Source organism: Phycodurus eques, chromosome 18, assembly GCF_024500275.1.
Source record: "Phycodurus eques isolate BA_2022a chromosome 18, UOR_Pequ_1.1, whole genome shotgun sequence".
Taxonomy (NCBI): domain Eukaryota; kingdom Metazoa; phylum Chordata; class Actinopteri; order Syngnathiformes; family Syngnathidae; genus Phycodurus; species Phycodurus eques.
The window spans coordinates 95378-121309 of record NC_084542.1 but is presented as its reverse complement, the minus strand read 5'-3'; the positions used below and the strand labels follow the sequence as shown (position 1 = coordinate 121309).

Genomic DNA, 25932 nt, shown 5'->3' with positions numbered 1-25932 from the left:
ACACGCCTCTGCAACATCGCGTGGACATCAGGGACATTGCCTCTGGATTGGCAGACCGGAGTTGTGGTTACCGTTTTTAAGGAGTAAGGGAGGGTGTTCCAACTACAGGGGGATCATACTCTTCAGCCTCCCTGGTAAGGTTTATTGAGGGGTTCTGGAAAGGAGGGTCCCTCTGGAAGTGGAATCTCAGATTCTGGAGGAACATTGTGGTTTTCGCCCTGGCCGTGGAAGAGTGACCAGCTCTACACCCTCAACAGGGTCCTCGAGGGTGCAAGGGAGTTTGCCCAACCAGTCTACATATGCTTTGTGGACTTACATAAGGCATTCGACCATGTCCCTCGGGTGGGTCCCGTGGAGGATGCTCCGGGAGTATGGAGTTCAAGTATCTCTTTCTCTTGTTTACGAGTGAGGGAAGAATGGAGCGGGAGATCGGCAAGCGGATCGGCAGAGTTCCTGCAGTGATGCAGACTGTATCGGTCTGTTGGAGTGAACAAGGAGCTGTGCCGAAAGGTGAAGTCCTCAGTTTACCTGTCGAGTTACGTTCCTCCCCGCCTCTATGGTCACGAGGTGTGGCTCATGACCGAAAGAACAAGATTGCGGGTACAAGTGGCCAAAATAAGTTTCCTCCACAGGGTGTCTGGGCTCTCCCTTAGAGATTAGGTGATCAGGGAGCGGCCCGGAGTCTTGCTCCTCCGCATCAAGAGGAGCCAGATGAGATGGCTCTGGCTTCTGGTTAGGATGCCCCCTGGGCACCTCCCTGGTGAGGTGAGGGGCTTATTCCTCTATCAATCTCATCTCCTCGATATAATTTCTGGTGGGAGGCGCTAACATGAAAACAGAGGAGCGAGGACCAAGGAAATTGTGAATAGACAAATTATGTCTATTCACAATTCACAATGGCAGAAACAACGCCAAGTTCTAAGTTAATGATTATTTGCTAAAAACAAAGTTCATCAGTTCAAACATTAAATATCTTGTCTTTGTAGTGTATTCAATTAAATATAGGTTGAACATGATTTGCAAATCATTGTATTCTGTTTTTATTTATGTTGAACACAATGTCCCAACTTCATTGGAATTGGGGTTGTAGTTAAAGTGAAATTGTTGGGCACATTCCTATTTTATATTTTTGTCTGTTTGACGTTCTTGTTATGATTTTCTTTAAAAAAATCTTAGTTAAGAAGTTACTCCCCAGTTACTCAGTACTTGAGTAGTTTTTATGCTGAATACTTAACTTATTATTTGGAGGGCTACGCTTTATTATATATTATTCAAAAGTAACAGTACTCTTACTTGTGCACATTTGGCTACTCTAACCCTAACCCTAATTCAGTTATAAGTAAACAAGAAAAGTATAGTTTCACTAATTGTCCTTATTACCTATAATTAACTTAACAATGACCACTCCTTTATAATTGGCAGTTTAAAGGAATGTGTAAACAAAGAAAGCTTGTGCCAAATAACTACCGTAAAACTGTACATGTCATTTGATGCAAAACAAGTTGTGCAGAAAAAAACATTATAAAATAAATGGGAAGAGATTTAGCAAAGGGCAGCACTGTTGTCCGGTGCTGGAGAGATATTTCATTTTATTTTATTTCTGAGCAATAAAGGGTTGCTAGTTATTTGGTAATGCCGGTACATTTTTTAGCATTTTATTTAGCATAAGCAATACCAGAGATATTATTTAAAATTATATTTAACATACCATTAAAAATAACTGAATATTATTTCATATGACTGCTGAAATACAGATGTCACAATTCTAACTTCGAGTCTCTGCATCATACATGGGAAAAGGCAGCGTAATGAAATTCAGCTGTTTGCTGCATAATATCTCACTATAGCAGTCTCTTACAGAGACTTACACCCACACACAAGAGATTCTGACTTGGCCTACTTAAGACGTTGCAGGGGAAAAGTGTGATTTTTCTCATTTGCATGTCTCTGGCTGCATTATGAAGTATTGAAGAAAAGAAGACAATCACAGTGATAACATGAAGGAACTGTCCATTTATTTACCATACGCCTACCAACTACAGGTTGGTTTGGATGATGTTGTAACCGATCTGATGTACTGTGACATGAGAGTCAAATTCTTTGACTTCTCCAGTGCCTTTAATACCATCCAACCTTTTCTGTTGGGTGAGACGCTGCTTCGGATGGGTGTGTCCAGCATCTCCTGGATCATGGACTACAAATCAAACAAGCCCCAGTTTGTGTGCTTGGGGAGAACCTTGCCGGATATTGAGGTCAGTAATGTTGGAGAAGGCCTGTCATGATAATTACTATATCGACTTTTCGTTCAGAAAGTAAAATAGAGACGATAGTTTTTTCCGGGCGCGATAAATTGTCATTGAGCCAATGGCAAGTTGGATGGCTCCACTGAGAAGTGGTGGCTAGGCCAGTATGTATTAGCCACTAGTGGGCTCATGGACTGCTGTCAGACCAACTTTGGCTGCGTCCAATACTCCACAGCCTTACTCAGTGCACCGCGCCTAGATCCACACAACAAAGATACTTAAGGGAAAGTTAACTATTTAATTACGTTTGCTAGTCCGCGAGCTAAAGAGCCAAACACCTCGCTCGACCACGTTGAGGTCGTTTGCAACGTCAGCAGGTGCTCTGAGTTGTTGTGTGTATTACTGTGATTCCCAATTCTATCCCTTAGCCCTTCCCCTTCATCTTACCCCTTCCCCTTAGCCCTCTGTTTGGAGGGCCAAGATGAATGGGTGCAATAAACAGGAATTGGGACACTCACCCCTGGCCCCCCTGGTGGCTGTGTCGTAGGCAGACGTGACGATTGTCAATTTCCAAGATGCTATCTTGACTCTAGGGGTGTCCCGATCCGATCTTTGAGACCATAAATCGGTCCGATGTCAGCAAAAAAAACCAGGATCATATCGGACTCGATCTAAAATGTCAGATTTTACCACTCTTATATAAGCAGCTTGTACTTTCTCTGTTACTGCAAGTGTGTATCTCATTGCGTACACCACACTGCCCCTCAGAGGTCAAGATGTGCACAGCCGTTACTGTCCTTTGCACTGGTAAATAATAAATGGGTCAGTTGTTCTCTTACCTACTGTTGCTGATTATTGTTCTCTGATTTAGTAAGGATTACTCACTTAATCAAGCATTTTCTAACTTTCCATACACAAAATAAGTAAATTATGTATGATTATTGGCGGCACGGTGGCCGACTGGTTAGAGCGTCAGCCTCACAGTTCTGAGGACCCGCTGAGAACCCAAGTGCAGTCGATCGATCGCAACAAAAATATAGAACAGCTTTTTTTTTTTGTTCTTCACAAGAACTGTTGACAGTTGATTTAAAGTGCATGACTAGTTTTGGCCTTAAAAATATGGACATATTTAATGCTGTTAATAGTGTTGCAACTGCATATGGTGAACAAGTGGCTGTTGAGACGGATGGTGGACTTGCCACTCATGGAAGACGGACCGGCTTTGCCAGGGCTCCTTCAGCAAAGCAGTTAACTTTACTTGCCTATACTGCAATACATCATACAGGTGAGTGAGTCGTCCAATGAATTTGGGGATTTTGAATGACATGCAGCAACATAGTATAATATTAATTTTTTTGTGTGAGTTCACGTTTGTAAAAAACAAATGCACAAAATGAGTCCTTGCACTAATGTTTTTTCACTGTTAAGCAGTTTTGTGCCATCTATGGTAATTGTGTAGCATGAAAGTCCTTTGCAACTTCAATGCAATAAAAAAATTCATTACTTACAGCCATTCAAGATTCAAACGGCAACGGTACACAGTCACCGCTAGAAATAAATGAATTGTTTTACAATTATTATAGCTGCTTATATGCATCTTCGAACAACCCAGGCCAAAAAGAAATTGAAACTTTTATTAAGGACCTAAACATTCCTCAATACACAAATTAAAGACAGCCTTGATGTTCCTTTAACCATCCCAGAATTACATATATATATATATATATATGCAATCGCACCACATACACCCATCTCTGTGGGGGGGTGGGTCGTGGGTGGGGGGGATTTGGGTGTTCGACTGCAGTGCCTGGCAGCCCCAGTTGTTGGAGCGCCTCGGTGGGGCCAGCGGACCACCCTGGGTCCCTTGGTGTGGGATGTGTCCCGTCCAACGGGCTGCTCCCTTGGACTCTTTCACTGGGTCTGGGGCCACTCACTTATTGCGACAAATAACTCATGAATATGCAAATTACTTGTGTATCCACTCATTTATACTCTCGTCCTGTAGACTTTTATAATTTACATAATTAATCCCACCACACTTCAGTTGTACAGCCGGGTTCACAACTCTTGTCCTGCATGCCTCTTTTCCTGTCCTTGTCCTGTTCTATCTTGTCCTGTCCTACCTTCACAGGGTGTAGCACTACAGCCCCATGCAACACTCCTATTTAATGTTTCATTGTTGTAGATAATGTAATGACTTACTTCTCTCATCCTGTTTACAATTAGTACTTTGTTTATTGTCTTTGTTTCTCTCTCCCCTCGAGAAACTTTGTTCTGTTCGACTGATCGACTCTGATTCTCAATAAACTTCAATTATAATACTAAGAAACGAGAGCGGAAGCTTAAAAACTCCACTGTGACACAGTAAAACTGTTCCGGCATAAAAGGGATACAGATCTTCCATTCTGCTTGACCGAACAGCCAAACAGGACAAAAAAAATGGCTGGGGAGTGGGAAGTCTAGGCCTCCCTGCTAAAGCTACTGCCCCCGCCACCTGACCTTGGATAAGTGGAAGAAAATGGATTGATGGACATTCACATATTTTGTCCATATTTAAAATGGCATTTTTGTCATATAGCACACCTGGTTCGGAAGTGTAGCAGTCCTGTGTGGCCCCCTGGTAGTGCTGATGAAAAATTGTCCACCCCCACATCATTTAAGTTGCTTATCCTTGATGTATTCCTCAGCACCAGGGCAGACTTACTTGTGCAAGCCACAGGAGGAGGATCAGCAAAAGCGCGGTAGTAGCCGTCATCACAGTCACAGCGCCAGGAGCCCTCACGGTCAATAAAACTGTGCATTGGGCAGCGAGAGCATTGTAGGTCCTGGGAGGAACTCTTGTAGTAACCACGACCACATGCTGTAGATGAAGTCAAAAGAGAGAAAACAGGAAAACTCAGGACAACTATATCTAAACATAATCGTGTGGTTAAATATTCTAGCATGTATTGGTGTTAAAAAAACAACAACAACGTAATCAATGTGTTAAGGGGCCAGAGGATTAAATTTGCATTCTCCTTCATTCCCCGGGGTCCATTTCAATTGAAACAGGATGCCGTAACTGAAGCAAAGCAAAGCAAATTTATTTATATAGCGGATTTCATACACAGGGTAACTCAATGTGCTTTACATGATTAAAAGCATTTAAAAACAAAGACAAAAAACAGCTTAAAAGCATTTAAAACAGATATTTTTTTGAAAATAAAAATACAATTAAAACAGCGTACAGTGCAAGAAATATCATTTAAAAGTGGAAATGCTCTAAAAAGCATGGGAAAAAAGAAGAGTTTTTCACCTGGATGGAACAATATGACTGTTGAAATTCAGGTTGGAATCTGTCAGAACACCAAGGTTGCGGACTTGGTCTTTGGTTTTTAAAGAGACTGACTCCAGGTATTTACTAACAGCAATCCTCTTTTCTTTATTGCAAAAAACAATTATATCGGTTTTGATGTGGTTTAATTGAAGAAAATTTGGCTCATCCAGATATTTATCTGTTTTAGACAGTGACACAACACTTCAATTGAACTGTAGTCATCTGGAGACACTGCTAGATATAACTGTGTGTCATCTGCATAGCTATAATAGTCAAAATTAAAGTTCTGAAGAATTTGACCCAAGGGTAGCATATACTGGCTGAAGGGTTAGGGTTGGGATGTTTAGTTAGCATCAAAATGGGGCACCAAATTGTTGATTTCTGAAAGGGTTGCCACAGTTATGTAAAATTAGTCCTCGATTGCAAAGGTCAGTATCCTTGACTCAAACACACACAGTACACAATAGAATGCTTGATATGTGGAACATTTATTGTTGAAACTACAGGGAAAATGGGAACAAATGCAAAGGTAATTAACTATGTAATAAAATACAAGAATAACATAACACAGCGGAATATAGAGTGAATGGCTTAACTCGTTAGATGAGTGTGAATGACCTGATGAGTGTTGAGAGAGAATGAAGTTGCGACCCGTAAGATTGTTAAACCAACCCCAAGCTACTATGCACCAATTTGTACTTATTCTGGTAGTTGCTGCAACGTGGTCACCGATTTAGAGGTGTTCTTTCTCGATCGTCTCAGGTGGGAAATAGGCAGTTGAATAGTCAGAAAAAAAGTTGAAGAAAAGAGAAAAATGGAAAAGGACCAAAAAATCAAAAATGTTGGTCACGTGGATGCGAGAAGTTGCGCTCGTAACGTTCCTGCCTTTGGGCTTGCTGGCGGGTCACACTTTTACGCTTGACTGAGAGCGTAACTTGCACGAAAAGTAGAGATTTCTCTCAGTAGCCTGGCATGCGAGAAGAAAGCTGGGGAACAAGAGCTGCACCGCAGGCTTAACGCCAGACCAAGCCTTTCTCATGGTTGGGAGAACCAAAAAAAAAAAAGGCAAAAATGGGAGGGGGGATGGCCTGAGCCGAGAGGGGTCAGGTCGGGCAAGAGCGCAGGATCAGAGCCAGAGAGCAAGAGCACAAAACAAAGAAAAGGGCCTTTATAACTGAATTGCTGGGCGAAAGAGATCACGCGTCTGTTTCAGATTTCGTCTGTAAGATTCTTAAATATGGGGGCGCACCCTAATCGTTCCTCTTTCTCTTCAAAAATGGTTCCCAACTTTGAAACTGTGTCAAGCAGAGATTAAATATAAACATTAAACATGTTTCAATCTTGGTTCTGGCAAATCAAATAATGCAGTCCCGCACAAAACTATTTCATCTGTCCTGTATTGCATTATTTCATAAATTTTGTGCTTGTAACAGTCCAGGCACAGTCCTCATGAACAGACTCATTGCAAAACCTGCAGAATCGACATTAATGACACAGAAATTAAGGTGTACGTTCAGTGCACTCATGCAGACTCGTACACGTTTGTTCAGGTGTGGGAAGACCATCAGTGATTAGCCCCAGAAATCCTTACCATGTAAAGCAGACTCGTACACGTTTGTTCAGGTGTGGGAAGACCATCAGTGATTAGCCCCAGAAATCCTTACCATGTGTGAGATCACGTGACTTTCTTGTGTCGTTTGATTGGTGGACTAGACTGAAACGTAACTAGTGCTTAAATTGAATTGGAGCAATTAGCGCCCAATGCAGAAGTCAAAATTGTAGTCTCGCACACGAAATAGTTGATATGCAATAATTGATCAATAAAAGTAGCAAGTGACATTTAGATCATTGTAACACAATAAAAGTAAAACCGACAGTTCTGGTCTTTCGTCAACTCCTGTGACTTATCCAAAGCAGATCCCGAGCGCACAGGCGAAACCTCGGGCCGATGTGCTCGCATATTAGTCCGGTGTGGAGTAATATTCAGAAATTACATGTGTGTGGATGGTAGATGTGTGGAATGGATCTAGCTCCCAGCGTTCAAGGAGTACGAAACAGCCTATGAGGACAGTGATGGCGGCAGCGATGGCGGACTCCCCCAGGAAAAACTCATCGGATCTATACGATTCACATAAATGGCCTATTTTGAGTTTAAAAACGGCGAATTTCGCCGAAAGGCGACTGATTTGCATGTATGGTTACAAAGTGACAAAATAATCCAAAGGTACAAAGACGTTGCCAGATGGACCATTAATAGCATTGTTCTATAGTACACAATGTAACTTTTCGGTTTGTTTTAGTACAATACAATTATACATATACAATTACTAGCTAAGACACACGCAGTCTGTGTGTGTGTGTGTGTGTGTGTATGTGTGTGTGTGTGTTTGCGTGCGTGTGTGTGCGTGTGTGTGCGTGTGTGTGTGTGTATTTGTGTTTGTGATTCGATTGAAGGACGATATTGGTTCATTTAGAACGATACGATACAAAACGATTAAGTGGCTGGAAATCAATTCAGTAACTTTTTGGCCAATTCATCCAGTGTTACTGTGAAATAAATATCTGCATACTGGACAGTGCAGGTGAAATTTCCTATACTCCTGTTGTTTCTTGTTAGGGAAAGCAATCAAATGAATTACGGTCATAAATAAAAAGATTTTCCTCATGTACTTTCCTTCTGTTTCTTATTTAATATTGTACTGTAAGTGTTTTCTAATGGACTATTAGTCTGCTTAATGGATGGATGTATTGCTTTGTAATAACAAAAAAAAATAATAATAATAATAAAGGGAAAACAGCAATTAATTTTCATTTATATTATTTCAGCGAGGATTTTATTGTTGGACCATTTTTAAAAAATACATTTCTGATGAATTGAAACATTTATTTTTCAATGTAGTCCCCGTGTAGATTTCCACGCTTATTCCAGCGGTTGTGGAGTCTATGGATCGCCTCTTCATAGAAGTTTGAGTCTTGGGCCCCCAAATACTCATCTACGGCATCAATGATGTCATCATCAATGGCGAAATGTTGACCGCTGAGCTATTTTTTTCATCTTGGGGAATAGATAATAATTTGAGGGAGCCAAATCAGATTGACACCTGATTTGAGGTTAATTTGTTTCCAATTAACCTGTTCGCCTGTAGAATATTCCAAACGGGTGTTTTCTTTAAAAATTCCTCAACCTTCCCAGTCTTTTGTTGCCCCGTGTCCCAGCTTTTTGTAATGCATTGCAGGCATCAAATTCAAAATGAGAGAATATTTACAAAAACAAAAATAACAATAACGGTAATCAGTTTGAACATCAAATATCTTGTATTTGTATTGTATTCAATTGAATATAGGTTGAAAAGGATTTGCAAATAATTTTATTGTTTTTATTTACATTTTACACAACGTCCCAACTTTATTGGAATTGGGGTTTGTAAATACATTAAATATGTTTGAAGTACTTGAAGTGTTTGAGTACTCTCAACGTGCAAAGACTGAGAACATTTTAGCACTGAATTGTTGAGATATAGCGTTAAACTCTTTTATACTATCTCAGATATACAGATTTTTTTGGATGACGTTAAAATAGGGTAGGCAGCACGCTCGCGACCCTAGTGAGGATAAGTGGTACAGAAAATGGAAATGGTTGGATGGCTAAACTAGGGCCCAGGTATGCACTTGGGCTTCTGGCATGAGTCAGACCTCCCTCACTTTACTGTATCAGCACCTGGCGCCGTCATTCTATCAGTGACTATCCAGTGCAACTGCCACTTCCTCAGTGATAATAACTTGGACCATTTCTGCCACTACACTGTGCAGTTTGCCATCAAGCTATGCCAACAACCCGGAAAAAATACATCTTCCCTGATGAGTGTTATGTGTTACTTAGGCTGCAGTGTCTCTGTCTTGTGCACCCACTCACAGCGCATGTTGCGAGGCAGCAGCAAACCTGATGACTTCGCCAGCCCGCGAACAGTCCCATGCAACGGCATTAGGGCCTTCAGAATCAGAGGGCGTGAAGGCTGGTCGCAATGTCAGGTGGTGAGGAGGAGGAGAAGAAAAAATATCCAGGGGGACAAGTGCATCGTGCTGCTGTGGCTGCCGCGGAGTGCACCACATTTTCCCCAACAACTCCCTGAATTTCAACAGAAGCAAAGGAGGAGAAAATTGGCGCAGCACAGCTACCGGCTCAGATGCTGCCTGGCCGTCAGGAGAGCAGGCACGTATTCCATTGACAGCTGGGGCGTTTCAGCAGACCCGCCCACAGCGTCTGAAAGATGAGAGAACGTCTCAGTTTTTCACCATTTTGAAGCCTGAGTTTCTATGTAGTGGAACCTCAATTTAACTGATTAATAGGGGGAAGGAGTCGTCCGTTAAAGCTGTTTGTCCGTTCATTTGAAACACTTTTTTGTGGCCTAAAATGTTTTTGTGACCCAGTACACTACAAAATGCTTCTAAATAAATGTAAATAAAGTATATATGTACAATATATAAACATCAAACTACCCTGCAAAACCTTGGCGTTGATCCTTACTCCTACATATGTCACAGTTTGGTTTTTTTCATGCCGTATTCCTCACATTCTCCGGCTAAACTCACGACTCCAACTTCTTAAGTTCTAATTTGTTACCAGCACTAAGGTGAGTGTGCTTCCTTTTCTCACCTCCGTTACGATTAGATGCCATAGTGAAGGGCTTGACAATAAAAAACAATGTAGATTGAACCAAAATCATTATACAATGTTCAAGGGACGATGCATGTCTGTAAAGAGTTCACGTAAACAACAGCAGCTATTCCCAGAACTACAAGTCTCCGTCTGTTGATTGCGACAGTAAACAACAGCGGCCAATTCTGGAACCAACGGACTTTGCTCGCTGCCGAACACGACCGTTTCTGCCAATTTTGTCCACTAAATCTGGAGTCCATTGGTTCCGGGACCGATAATTCGAGGTTTTACTCATGCCGATTTTTTTTTATTCATTCAAATTTGACAGGCTAATTAACAATGTACTTCTCTGTGGTGTGTTAAATTTACAAGACATTTTTTGTAACTTTACAGGGTATTTAATGATGTAGTTCAAACATGAATACAATTTGAAGTATCAAATTTAGATTACTGTTAATTACATTCCATGATTTGCATTTCATCCTTTTCTAAAAACACCAAATTAAGAATTTTAAAAGTATTTCAAAGCATCCATCCATTTTGTATACCGCTTGTCCTCTTTTGGACCCTATCTCAATTGAGAGGCAAGGTGCACTGTCTTTGTCGCCAGTTAATTGCAGGGTAAATGCTGTATATAAAGCCACACAAGCACGGCGAGAACATTCTTTGAACCCAGAACCTCTCAACTGTGCGCCAGATGTGCTAACCCCTACACAACGATGCTGCCTATAAGTATTTTTAAAATTGAAAATGAAAAATGCACAGTAAATGAAGAGTTATTGAAACATCCAACACACAAGGCCAAAGTCAATGTACTAAAGTGCACCAAAAAAAATTAACATTTTACATACTCTGAAGTAGAGGTAGAGTAAACAATTAGGATATAGAATTATTACATACAGTAGAACCCAATGTTTACTGCGTGACTGGGTTTGGTGTATGGAAACTTTTACAGAACACAACAAGGTATCTGTGTGACACAGACAAAGAAGTAATATTTGTATAACTGCACTTCTTTAAGTCACAGCAAACGCATTCATCCGAGGCCAGCAGTGGTCGCAGCAAGAAGCACACACTGACTGCCTTTGGTGAGGTCCTATTGCTAGCACCATATGCTAGTGGGAGACTCAACTGAACGCAGAGATGGAGTGATAGTGACTGAGAGGTTATTCGCCGACCATCCACAACAACATCTTCCCAGTTAGTGAAATATCAACAAAGTAATTCAAACAAGTTTGTTTGACAAAATGACATCTTACTGACATACACAGCATATACACAGTCAAATATTTTGCAAAACCCAGCTTGTACTGACTTGAAAATGACATGAGGACCTGAAACAAACACCCCTTGTATGTTTTTAGTAACACTAATGTTTTATGGTTGTTGACATGGAAAAAGCTGAGCAGCACACACAACAATTGGCTTATTTATGACAGTGAAATTACTCCATCCTCAGAGAAGCAAGCTGAGGTTAAACAGAGGGAGAAATACAAACAATTCCTTCATCCCAGTCGGTTTCTCAGTGAGCTATGTAGCAAGCATTTTCCAAAGGCCAAACCCTTTCATTTTTTAATGTGTGAAAGGACTGACTGCCGTCTGCAATCTTGGAACAAAAAAAAGACATTGGAATATTAGTAGGCAATAGATGCTCTTAATTCTCTTGGGGTAATATTGTCTCACAGAGTAAAACAGTTTGTTGTCTGGGTCAGACGTGACTAAACAAAAATAAGAGGGGCCTGAATGTATGAATCCCAAAATTGTCTGTGCACGTGCCTGTACATTATAATATTCTATTATAACGTAAACTTGCCAAAGTCATTGTGGATGGATCACCAAATTTGACCAGAAGAAACATTGGGCTGCTGAAATGTATCTGAATTAAGTCAATGCAGAAAACCCTGGCCAGGATGCCGTTTTCCGACTGCATAATACATCAGCCAGCCATGTGCCAGTGTGCCAGACTGATCATAGAGAGAGAACGTAGTCATTAAACTAGTATTCGAGCGAAAGGATAAAAGCATTGTGACTTTATTGACAGCAGTTCCTTGAAGAAATAAATGCTGCCAAGACTTGCCTGTACCACACTCTTGTGGTTACGTTTCAGAAAAGTATGCTAACAAGTGTCAGAACTCAAAGGGGAAATTAGCTAATTTTTGGAATTGACTGAGAAAGTAGACTGTTTTCCATAGCTGAGCCACACAGACTGTATTTGTGATTTTGCTTTTGCTGTGGGTGTATTGACGCGGATGAATGATCTTAATGTCAAAGTACAAGGGAAAGATCAATTTGTTCACAACATATACACAAATGTAAGCGCCTTCAAATTCAAGTTGACTTTGTTCTCAAAACAAATTTAAAAAATCATACGCTTATTTATCCACATGGCGGCACTGTGGTTGACTGATTAGCATATCTGCCTTACTGAGGAACAGGGTTAAAATCTGGCCTCGCCTGTGTGGAGTTTGTATGTTCTCCCCGTACCTGCATGGGTTTTCTCCGACGTTCCGAAAATATGCATGGTAGGTTAATTGAAAACTCTAAATTGCCTGTAGGTGTGAATGTGAGTGCAAATGGTTGTTGGTTTATATGTGCGCTGCGATTGGCTGACGACCAGTTCAGGGTGTACCCCGCCTCCTGCCCGATGATAGCTGGGATAGGCTCCAACACGCCCGCGACCCGCGTGAGGAGAAGCGGCTCAGAAACTGGATGGATGGATGGATGACATTGGGATCACAATAGCAATGAATAACTGAATTATTAATTAGGGTTAAAAAAAATAGTTAAGTGCAACTCAAACCTTATCAAGCATTGCTTATGTAGAGCACATATACCCTCAAAAGTGTTAATTGATTAAGAATGTTTGTATTCTTCTCTGCATCTAGCTTGGGAAAACTGTGAAGTTATTGATTTTCCTACTGGCAAGTGATGCATGAGCCACAGCTCTGAAGTTTCCCCAGAGGGGCAGCCCCACTGACATTCTCTCTTTCTCTCCTCTCTCTCTCTCTCTCTCTCTCACTCCCTCTGTCTCTCTATCTCTCTCTCTCCCTCCATCCCAGGCCCGAGTGCTTCTTTAGGTGGCTAGACCTCAGGCCCTAGTAACTCACTTTCACCCTCATGCCACGGGGACACAACAAAGAACACCAAAGACACTATCGTCTGGTAAAGACTTTTCCTGTCTGATCATATCCCTCTCAGTGAGCAGGGAAGCCCTGACAAAAAAGGGATAGTTCAGCTAAAAGAGGCAAAAGCTTATAATCTTAAGAGGCATTGGATCAGGGATTCATAGCGATGTCTTCTGATTCTGATTAACGTGTTAGTGCAATTGGAGATAAGGGCTGCTACAAAAGCAGAAAAGCTTCCCTTGTCTTGTAAGAGCAGGAGAGCTGGGGAGGCGAGTCTTCTGGCCATCATGGGTCAATAGCTGCAATCCATCTTCCATCTTGACAGTGCCCTGTCAGCCAGTGCACTCAAATTACTGAAGACATCGGGCAGTCTTTTATGTGACGCTGTGCTGGTCTTCAGCCATGTTTAACTGAGGTTAATATTCACTGACAATGCATGGCATAACCCTGGTGTTAATACACTAAAAATACACTATTTGATCCACAGAGGTCTCAGAGGTTTTACAAAAAGATTGCGCTATAGCACAATACTGAGTCAACCCCCAACAGACATCACCTTACTGGTTAGGACTGAACATTTGGGAAACACCATCCCACAGTGTAATGGCATACAATCCCTGGAGAGTTGGGTCAGCACCACCACTACTTTCAGCTGCATCACTATTCCAGCGCTCCTATTTTAGACAGGCATCGACATACCTGTGTTTTTGGCTCATATGCATACCATGATGTTGTGCCTTTCTATTTCTGAGCTGAATTAACAAAGAGATGGGGTGGTGCGACATCAACAATATCAACAACACACCTTTGTAAGAGTTGCGTTAACTTGGATTTTGAAGTTTGAAATGGCAGGTTACACTTCAGATTATGTACATGTATCATCATTTCCTCTTTGAAAGTAAGAATAGCCTTTAATAGCAGGTAGCTGTATTTTTCCCTTTGAAACAACATACATACACAGAGTCCTTAATTCACACATAAAATGGGTCATCCACATGCACATAATCGCTGATCATTTTTAATTCTAAGATACATCCATCCAGAGCTTGACATAAACGCCCGCCAACCCGTCATTTGCGGGTGGATTTCACCAGTGGTGGGCAACACAGCCACTCCCACTAGCCACGGTGGTGCGTTTAAATTTATACTGTGGCGATGGTGAGTCTGAAGAAAGAGGTACTGTGGCTTCGGTAAAGAACAGCTTTACTTCAAAGTGCAGTAGCAAAACTGTGGCCACAAAGAAGTGACAACGAGGCAAGTCATTAACCACAGCACGACACTTACAGTGTTCAGTTAAACAAACTAACAGTAAGTGAACAATAACAAAAAAAGGGGTGCATGTACACACATAATTTCTACTACTACGAGTACGGGAGTAATTAACATCAACAATTAATAAGTCAACAAATTAAACTGCTGCTGGGCATACTGGGGATTCCAGTGTCAACTTCCTCCGACGCTACAATATTTAGTTGTAGTGTAAAAAAAGGCCACTGTCATTTATTATTCAAGAAAATATTTTAGTCTTTATAATGTAAGTTCCTTAAACAATTAATTGTGTACCCATTTCATCAATGCTGTTTAAGAAGTGTAGTTCATGTGACTTGTGCATGCGTGGTGGCACATCTGGCTCGAGAAGCGGAGTATTTGACACAGTCTGACGATGTGCGCTCACTATTGTGAGTTCGTTCAGCAGTGTACATCAATGACCCGTAAGTCATACACTGTAATTCTAATAAATGTGCATGCAAATGTATTTTTATGATTAGCCATAGTCTGTTATACCAGAGTGGTTTGTTAGTGTTTGATGTGGCGTTCATGAGTGAATCTGTTTGCCGTGTGGCAATCAGTAGTTAGCGTCAGTCCGCTAAGTAGTGCACAAGAAGTACAGCGGATCTGAGTTTCAAAAAAAGCACATCAACCAGAAGTCCCACGTTGGCTGCTAAAGTGTACCTTTTTATCCTACGTCGTGTGCACTTGCCCATTGGTCCTTTTTTTTTCCCTTCCCTTTTTAGAAAATCACCCACACAACTGTACAAATACATACACGAAGAGAGAAGTGTATTGAAAGGGGGGGTGACATGAAAAGGAGGAAAAACCACACATTTTTCCAAGTGCATTTATTGTGATTCCTTCTCTGAGTCAGTCTTAAATGGTGTTTGGCAACACACTCTGATGTGAAAATACCCCACTTGTTCGGAACCAGTAAGAAAGGAGAATAACTTTGCTACACTTAGTTTTTTTATGCGCTTCGACCTGTTTTATCGAATGTGGAAGTTGGTTGCGCATAACCCCTATTATCCAACAACAAAATAGTGGCGAGTGAAAATGCTGAGTGGCTAGTAACTCTGGGAAACCACTAGCCACAGTGGCTGGTATGTAAAAAAGTTAATGTCTTTCCCTGCATCCATTCTCTAAACCGCTTAATCATCACTAGGGTCGCGGGTGTGTTGGAGCCTATCCCAGCTGACTTCGGGTTAGAGGCGGGGTACATCTTGAACTGGTCCCCAGTCAATCGCAGTCAGTCACATCAGAATCAGAATCAGAATCATCTTTATTTGCCAAGTATGTCCAGAAAAACACACAAGGAATTTGTCTCCGGTAGTTGGAGCCGCTCTAGTACGACAACAGACAGTCCATTGACAGAGAACACTTTTGAGACATATAGCCATTGAGAAAAACAGTCACTGAGCAATAAAGGGTTGCTAGTTATCTGGTAATGCCGGTACATTATTTATTTATTTATTTTGATAATTATGCAAAAAGATGCAGAGTCCTCTAGCACTTAGAGCAGTTCGAAAGACTAATATTGCAATGGTACGGTGCAATGACCATTGTGCAAAGGGCGCCTAGATTTCAAGTGAGTAGTGCGATAATCTGGGACAATGTTGATTGTGCAAATGTTGCAGATACTCCTCAGTCAGTGTGCAAATGGGGCCGATGCTACTCTGGCATGAGTGGCCAGTATTGGTCAACAACAGATATGCAACTAGTGCAGCATGGCGAGACTACTAGAGTGAGTGCACGAGTAATATATAATTGGCCCCACAGAAATGTGACAACGAACTCAAGTCAAAAAATTGCCAGCATGTTGTAATGGAATTGTAGGTGTTTAAGAAGTTGATTGCAAGAGGGAAGAAGCTGTTGGAATGTTTGATAGTTCTAGTTTGCATTGATCGGTAGCGCCTACCTGAGGGAAGGCGATGGAACAACTGGTGACCAGGATGTGGAGGGTCCAAGAGGATTTTGCACGCTCTTGTCTTAGTTCTGGCAGCGTGCAAGTCCTCAAGAGTGGGCAGGGGGGTACCGACAATCTTTTCAGCAGTTTTAATTGTCCGTTGCAGTCGGAGTTTGTCTTTTTTTGTAGCAGCACCAAACCAGACTGTGATGGACGAACACAGGACTGATTCGATGACTGCTGTGTAGAACTGACTCAGCAGCTCCCGTAGCAGGCCCTGCTTCCTCTGCTTGGCCTTTTTGAGGACGGATTTGATGTTGATCACCCACTTCAGGTCCTGAGACATTGTAATTCCCAGAAACTTTAAGGTCTCGACGGTTGACGCAAGGCAGCTGGACAGCGTGAGGGGCAGCTGTGGCGAAGGATGCCTCCTGAAGTCCACGATCATCTCTACAGTCTTGAGTGTGTTCAGCTCCAGGTTGTGTCGGCCGCACCAAAGCTCTAGCCGCTCCACTTCCTGTCGATATGCAGACTCGTCACTGTCTTTGATGAGGGTGATGACAGTGGTGTCATCTGCAAACTTCAGGAGTTTGACAGCCGGGTGCGTTGAGATGCAGTCGTTCGTGTAGAGAGAGAAGAGCAGCGGAGAGAGGACACAACCTTGGGGTGCCCCAGTGTTGATGCTGCGTGTGGATGAGGTGGTCTCCCCCAGCCTCACCTGCTGTGTCCTGCCCGTCAGAAAGCTGTAAATCCTGGCAGATGGCAGGCGAGACGCTGAGTTGGAGAAGCTTGGAAGAAAGGAGTTCAGGGATGATGGTGTTGAACGCTGAGCTGAAGTCCACGAACAGGATCCTCACGTAGGTCCCAGCACTGTCGAGATGTTCTAGGATGAAGTGCAGTCCCATGTTCACTCCATCATCCGCAGACATATAAATTCACATCCACAGTTAATATAGTCTTCAATGCATGATTTTGGAATGTGGGAGGAAACCGGAGTACCCGAAGAAAACCCACATAGGCACAGAGAACATGCGAAATCCACACAGGAAGGCCAGAGCCCGCATTTGGACCCACGACCTTTGAACTGTGCGGATGCGCTGACCAGTCATCCACCGTGCTACTTCTACAATCAAAACCATTGAAAACTGTTTTCATGAAAAATTCTAGGGAAGAGTGATAAGAACAATGGATTAATCGATCTTTAAGTATTTTGTTGATTGTGTGGAATTACACACAGAAGAGGCGCTGTTGATTCAGTGAAGATGGAGTTACTGACAACGTACATCATGTGGTCAGCTGTACAATGGTATATTTACATGAAAAGGTACTCCTTGATTATTCATTACTTTATCATTAATTAAAGTTTAAGGACATTTGAAAGCCATTTTTTCCAAATGAGCACCCATAGAAGTCAGAAATGTATACGTATATTATAATGAAGTTCAGTGACGTTTGCTTTTGATTAACCTTCCGCTTACTTTTTCTCGTTCCTGTTGTGTCAAGAACCTCGGCCCGCCATATCTTGCTGACCTACACTCTGCCGCCCGTCTTTGAAACTCACTCCCACCTGACTTCCAAAACAGACTCAATATCCCACTTCAAATCCAAACTCAAGACACACCCATACCAGACTGCCTATTCACTTTAACACTTTCCATATCATTTGATTTAATTGTTTTATTTTTATTGTATTGTTTGACTTCTTTGAACAGTTTGTACGGTGACCTTGAGGTCACAAACACTGGTTTGCATGGTGGAGTTGGCAAAAAGTGGAGGACCCAGATGCAGGGAAACAAGGAGGCGGGGCAAGAGTGCAGGAGTCAAAAGGCATTTGATTTCCCCCCCAAAAAAAAGGCAAACAAGGTATGTAATAGAATCAAAACACTAAATCTTCAAAGGTCCAGAAAAGCAAGGTTCAACATAAAGTAACTCAGGGAATAAACTCACCACAAAAGGGGACTAAATGCAAGCTAACTGAGAAGACAAGGCACAACTGGGCAAGACAAGTAGCTGGAGGGAGCTGATTGGTAGACACAAGTACCAGGGCTAACGAGAACAGGTGAAAACGAAAACCTAGTGAGCAAGACGACATGAACTTGGGTTACAAGAAAAGAGAACATAAAACAAAACACAGATCATGACAAACTTGAGTAGCTTGAAAGGCAACAATAAATAAAATGAATTAGTAGTAGTGGTGTTGTATAGATTGGTTTACAGTTCGACAATATACTGTAAATTATTTTAAAGTAAAAAAAAACAAAAACAAAAACAGGTGTATTAAATTTTATATATTAACACTGAAGTGGCTTTTTTATATTGATCCCACAGAATAAACTATAAAATTGTTGGGCATATTTATCTGCCAGAAAATCAGCATCTTGTGTGGACTGGTGATGGGCACAGCAGTTCTTTTGAGTGTACTGAAGAATTGTACATATCTTACAAATTCTTCCTTGGTAATCAAACATACAGAGGCTGAATTAGTATTTAATGTCACCATTTTTTCTCATTAAATATATTGACATGAAAATTTAACCAGATGTTGGGAAAAACCCAAGTAATCCATACATACAAAGAAAGTGGAACAAATAAGATCAGAAATTAAGTTGTGTGTAATAATGTGAAATGACACAGGGCAAAAGTATTGAACACGCCAAGTGGTATTTAATTAATGTTTTGTACAAAAGCCTTTGTTTGCAATGACAGCTTCAAGACGCCTCCCGTATGGAGGAACACGTCGCATGCATTGCTCTGGTGTGATTTTGGCCCATTCCTCCACACAAGCAGTCTTCAAATCTTGAAGGTTCCGTGGACTTCTTTTATGGACCTTGAGTTTCAATTCTTTCCATAGATTTTCAAAATGAAAAAGTTTTTTTTTTTTTTTAAACATACGCTAGCATACATGCTAGCGTATGTTTTAGTGTGCATGCATGCTAGCGTATGTTTTAAGCTAGTGTATGTTTTACCATACCTGAGCACAATAATACGGCCTTATGTATGTGTTAAATACAGAAAAAGACCCCGTAACTGAGACTGCACCTTTTAATACGGTGCGCCATATGGTCGCGAAAATACGGTGATTAGAATTTGGGTTGCTCTTGATTGAATGTAAAAAAACGTTGGTTTTTTTTTGTTGTTTTGTTTTTATATACTAAGGGGAGTGGTGATGTTTCTTTATAATTCTAAACAGCACCTTAATATAAAGTTTGTGTTTGCTTAATTGGAACAAGTAAATACAGAGAATTTGAATCAATATACAGTACATAATGAGGAACCATGCGCAAATATTTTAAAGTGTCGTTGTAATGTTTGCAGTAATGTTGTCATCCTTTAGCAAATTATCAGAAAGTTACAGGCTCAGCAATCTTTTTTTCTTTAAATCAGGACATTATAATAAATAGCAGCTAAAATTAAATTACTTAATTTTTCATGCAAGTGCTTGGGTTTTCTGTCCATGGTATACAAGTTTTTTTGCTGCCTGTGGTCACAAGTAGTAGAAGTAGTAAGACAAAAATCAAAAGGACTGCAGTTGAATTGGGAACGGCTACATAATAATGAATACAGTACAACTTATGACTTTGATGTTTTCTTTGTTAATTAAAGTCCTCTCTCATTGTGCTGCCAAATAGATGATGGTGTGCCAGAAAAGCTATTCAGTTTGTTCTTGGAAACATTCCTTTTGAATATTATTGGCCACTGCCCATCATAAACTACAGGCTGATGTTGGCAGCCATACTATGAAAAAAAGAATAGGGGAAGCGCCTTTCCCGTAATCATTTTTATCTATCCAGTCAGGTGGCCAATAATTCAATGAGTACTTGGAGAGATGGAAAGTATGATATTGATAATAATAACTGTGCAAACCTGCACAACAACACAATAATGGGCCAGCTGAGACGGGATATCACATTTATTTTCATCAATTTCATAGCTCTCCTGAAGTGTAAACAACACACTAGAGAGACGGCGTGTGTGAGGTGGGTGGGTCAGTGGTAAGTTGGTAACTAATTCATGAACTGCGAGATGACTAAATAATAACTTTAGCCGTGATTATGAAAAGAATATTAAAGCAACTCACGTTCACATGAATCTCCTTTCTGATGAAATCCTGCTTTGCATATGCATTTCCCAATGGGCACCAGCCATTCCCCTTCAGCGCTGCAGTGCATCATGGGAGAGTTGTCAGCATCCTCCTCCGCATTGTTTACACATATTCCCTTGACCTCCACGAGGGAGGAGAACTCCGATCCTGTCACAGTGTCTGGGAATATGGCCAGGTTCTCGATGATGGACCAGCACTTCTTGTAATAAACTTTGACAGAGACCAAGGCAATACATGCCCCTACATCTTGAAAGGCCAGGTAAAAGCCCTGCCTGGACAGGGAGTCAATTATGCGCACTTCAGTGTTGAGCTTCATCTTCCTCTCACCTAAGTCGCCCTGAGTGAAGCTTTCATCTGCTGCAATTGTGTCAATTTTAACATACTGGTTCTCTCGCATACTCCTGCCCGTCTCCGAAGCCGTTTCCTGGTAATACAAGTTGAACGTCTCCTTGCAAGCGCCCACCATACCAGGTAAGCTGTTACAATCCCTTAAGGTAAACTTCAGCTCCACAAAAATTCTCTGGGCATTGCCCTTTTCGATCCAGTTAGTCCGAAGCCAGTTATTTTGATTGGGCTCCATGACTTTGCAAACCTGGTATGTGCGAATGGGTGTGTAGCTCTCATCCAAGCCGCTGATCTCTTCCCACTGAAAAAAAGAAGATCCATGTGAGCATTTGTAAATGAAACATTTAAAACTTGGAAACATTGAGAGAGAGAAAAAAAAAAACAACACCCTCCATGCACCCTATCATCGGCATGTGTGTGATCTTGTTCTGTGTGCAGTTTAATGCAGTTTATAATGGACAACAGGGTGTGTGTGTGTGTGTGTGTGTGTGTATACACACACACATATATATATATAATACACAAACACACACACACATATATATATATATATATATATATATATATATATATATATATATATATAAATTCTTACTTATTAACCCAAAAAAATAACTTTTTCATTTTGCAATATACTGTATATAGGGAAATGTGTTAAATCCATCATAATTGTTTTACAAGGCAGATGTTCTCCACACTTACCCCATTGGGAGGATAGGAGATCCACTCCAATTCTGTCTGCTGTGCCTTGGAGTCCAACAGAACCACTAACAGGATCAAGAGGCAGGTGGTTACATTTCACAATAGGCGATCGGAGTAGGTGCAGCCAATAACCCATAATTTATAGTATCTCCCTAATTAACACCAGCGACAGGTATAGAAAACTTTTTAACACAAAATAATAATGTTTAGAAGCAAGAGCTACATGAACAAATGTAACTGTCTGTTTTTATGTAACATTACAGTGCGATCGATAGATATTTTGCTTTTTACGTTCTTATTGTCGCTTTGTATGGATCCGAGGCTCCAGTGAGTCCCTTTGAAAATGCAAGGCAAGATAGATAGATAGATATTTCGTTTTTTACTGTCTTTATTGTCGCTTTGTATGGATCCGAGGCTCCAGTGCGTCTCTTTGAAAATGCAAGGCAACGAAGTTACGCCATACAGAAGACAAGAGTCTTGTCTTTGGAGATAAACCCCTCAAATGGACCACATGGATGGCGGTTTCAGTTTGATCTGGACTCTTATTTGCAGTGACTTGAATCGCCAACAGACATCGTTGATGTTCCCGCACGCCAACCTCATATACGCGACTGCATTAAACGTGCGTTTTCCATCAAATACACGAAAACAGCGAATACAATCTCTACGAGCATATGACGAAAACGCAATAGGACGCTTAAACGTAAGAACTTAAGGAATTTACCTTCCTTTGCAGATTGTGCTTCACCAAGACTTACTAAAGAACATAAATGAAAGTAAAATGTAATCCACTGGCAGGAGATGAAGGCGGAGAGCATGCTGGAGCTGTGTTTCTCAATGTAAACCCCCCAGTAACTCGCTGTATCGCCGCCTACGATTGTGCTTCCCATACGGAACCGGCTGGATGCTCCAAATAATGTTTTCCCCACAGTTGCAATGTGAAGTGCTGCTGCTGCTGGGAGGGGACACTGACGATGAGGATGGAGACAAATGGGAGAGTTGTCCAATTATAGCCTGAGAAAGAAATCATGTGGGAGGAAAAAGTGGGGGGCAAATCACGCAAGGGTGGGGGAAATGGTCAGAGCAAGAATTGAGATGTGGATTTCGTCAAACAAGGACACGGCCAGTTTGCGCTCTCTCGCTCTCTCTCTCGCTCTCTCACACACACACACACACACACACACACACACACACACCCTCACTCGAGGAAAGTTGTGTTTTGCGCCCTCTATCTGTGGATGGTTAACATTCACTGTGAGCCCCTTGCCCGTGTAGCAATGAACCACTACCTCCCAAAGAGAGGAATTGTATTTTAGGAAAATGAATTTCTGGGTCTATTGTTGTTTTATTGCTTAGCATTTCTTTTTAGACAAGAAAACAACATTCTCACTCACAGTCACACAATTTAGTCTTCAATGAACTTGTGAAGGTTGTCTTAATTTGGTGCACTGTGACTGGTGAAGTCAGCTGGGATAGGCTCAACAGCATAAACTGTAGCTGAAAAAGAAGTCAGGGATAGTCATCAAAATAAGTTGATTGATTGATTAGTTTATTTGAACAGAAATGCATAAATGGAAAAGATACAAAGAAAGAAAGAAAGAAAGAAAGACTGGCATAGTTTACATGTTCAAGAAGGAGTAGGACTTTGTTTCATTTGTCGGACATTGTTTCGTTTGTTTGTTTTGATGTATAATATAATAGTAATAGAATAAATAGGTTATCCATATTGTACTGCAATAGAGTTTGCACTGGAGAAGAAGCTGTTTTCATCCTCATTGTATATGTGTATAGTGACCTGTGGTGAGGCCAGCACTGGGCTGAAGCCCACCCAATAATTGTTTTAGCCCCACCCCATTAATTCCATCCATCCATCCATTTTCAACACCGCTTATCCTGGTTAGGGTCGCGGGACGCTGGAGCCTATCCCAGCTGACTTCGGGCGAAAGGCAGAGTACACCCTGAACTGGTCGCCAGTCAGTCGCAGGGCACACACAGACACGGACAACTATTCGCACTCACATTCACACCGTCACTGAGTGGGAACTGAACCCACGCTGCCTGCACCAAAGTCAGGCGAGTGTACCACTACACCATCAGTGACCCCCCCATTAATTCGTTCTCAAATTAATTTGAAATATATATATATATATATATATATATATATTAATGCAGGTCTATGGGGGGCACAAGTCAGTGCAAACTGTAGGCCGCTCCCAAACCCGGATAAATGCAGAGGGTTGCGTCAGGAAGGATTCCAAAGAATTCCATACCGGATCGGTCGTGGCCCGGGTTAACAATGTCCGCCACCGGCGCCGTCAACCTGTAAGGGCGCCGTTGGAAATTCAACTACTGCGGGTCGAAGTCAAATGAAGAAGAAGAGGTGGAAAGCGGATGCTTCGGCAGACAGAGAAGAGGAAAGCACAGAGCCTAGAACTGAATGTGGGGACTTTGAATGTTGGGACTATGACAGGAAACTCTCGGGAGTTGTTTGACATGATGATGAGGAGAAAGGTTGATATATTGTGTGTCCAGGAGAGCAGGTGGAAAGGCAGTAAGGCTCGAAGTTTAGGGGCAGGGTTTAAATTATTTTCCCATGGTGTAGAAGGGCAGAGAAATGGAGTCGGGGTTATTTTAAAAGAAGAGTTGGCTCAGAATGTCTTGGAAGTGAAAAGAGTATCAGATCGAGTGATGAGGCTGAAACTTGAAATTGAGGGTGTTGTGTGTAATGTGATTAATTGCTATGCCCCACAGGTAGGATGTGACCTAGAGGTGAAAGAGAAATTCTGGAAGGAGCTAGACGAAGTAATTCTGAGCATCCCTTTCAGAGAGAGAGTCGTAATTGGTGCAGATTGTAATGGACATGTTGGTGAAGGTAATAGGGGTGATAAAGAAGTGATGGGTAAGTAATGTATCCAGGAAAGGAACTTGGAGGGACAGATGGTGGTCGACTTTGCAACGAGGATGCAAATGGCTGTAGTGAACACTTTTTTCCAGAAGAGGCAGGAACATAGGGTGACCGACAAGAGCGGAGGTAGAAGCACGCAGGTGAATTACATCTTGTGCAGACGATGTCATCTGAAGGGGGTTACCAACTGTAAGGTAATGGTAGGGGAGAGTGTGGCGAGACAGCATAGGATGGTGATGTGTAACTGGGGAGGAAGATGAGGAAGACAAAGGCAGAGAAGAGAACCATGTGGTGGAAGCTGAGACAGGACGAGTGTTGTACAGCTTTTCGGGAAGAGGTGAGACAGGCTCTCGGTGGACGGGAGGAGCTTCCAGAAGACTGGACCGCTGCAGCCAAGGTGATCAGAGAAGCAGGCAGGAGAGTACTTGGTGTATCTTCTGGCAGAGAAGGAGAGAAGGAGACTTGGTGGTGGAACCTCACAATACAGGAAATCATACAAGGAAAAAGGTTAGCTAAGATAAAGTGGGACACGGAGAGGACCGAGGAGAGGCGAAAGGAATACATTGAGATGCGAGGTAGAGGTGGCAAAGGCCAAACAAGAGGCATATGATGACATGTATGGCAGGTTGGACACTAAAGAAGGAGAAAAGGATTTATACAGGCTGGCCAGACAGAGGGATAGAGATGGGAAGGATGTGCAGCAGGTTAGGGTGATTAAGGATAGAGATGGAAATATGTTGACTGGTGCCAGCAGTGTGCTAGATATATGGAAAGAATACTTCGAGGAGTTGATGAATGAGGAAAATGAGAGAGAGGGGAGAGTAGAAGAGGTATGGAAGCATCTAGGAGAGGTGGCTGTGGAGTTTTTGACCAGCTTGTTCAATAGAATTCTAGTGCGTGAGAAGATGCCTGAGGAATGGAGGAAAAGTGTACTGATGCCCATTTTTAAGAACAAAGGTGATGTGCAGAGCTGTGGGAACGATAGTGGAATAAAGTGGATGAGCCACACAATGAAGTTATGGGAAAGAGTAGTGGAGGCTAGACTCAGGATAGAAGTGAGTATTTGCGAGCAACAGTATGGTTTCATGCATAGAAAGAGTACCACAGATGCATTATTTGGCTTGAGGATGTTGTTGGAAAAGTACAGAGAAGGTCAGAAGGAGCTCCATTGCGTCTTTGTAGATCTAGAGAAAGCCTATGAGAGAGTACCCAGAGAGGAACTGTGGTACTGCATGCAGAAGTCTGGAGTGGCAGAGAAGTATGTTAGAATAATACAGGACATGTACGAGGGCAGCAGAACAGCGGTGAGGTGTGCTTTAGGTGTGACAGACGAATTTAAGGGGGACGTGGGACTGCATC

At 41.9% G+C, this 25932-nt stretch overlaps 1 protein-coding gene across 9 annotated transcripts in view; it reads right to left on the bottom strand.

Moving 5' to 3' along the window:
- The window catches only part of epha7 (eph receptor A7), a 118684-nt gene extending 96084 nt beyond the window's left edge, over positions 1 to 22600 (bottom strand). For 8 of the 9 annotated variants that reach the window (XR_009770273.1, XM_061703902.1, XM_061703898.1 and 5 more), the window contains exons 1-4: positions 22393 to 22600; positions 21669 to 21733; positions 20598 to 21267; positions 4948 to 5103 (exon numbers count right to left, since the gene is read on the bottom strand). Coding sequence is in view for 8 of the 9 variants with exons in the window: in XM_061703902.1 (XP_061559886.1) it covers positions 4948 to 5103; positions 20598 to 21267; positions 21669 to 21733; positions 22393 to 22558 (1057 nt within the window). In the remaining variant the exon portion in view is untranslated. Of the gene's footprint in view, positions 1 to 4826; positions 4870 to 4947; positions 5104 to 20597; positions 21268 to 21668; positions 21734 to 22392 lie in introns of all 9 variants that reach the window. The other variant, XM_061703906.1, reaches the window with a different exon arrangement.
- Positions 22601 to 25932: the final 3332 nt, after the last annotated feature.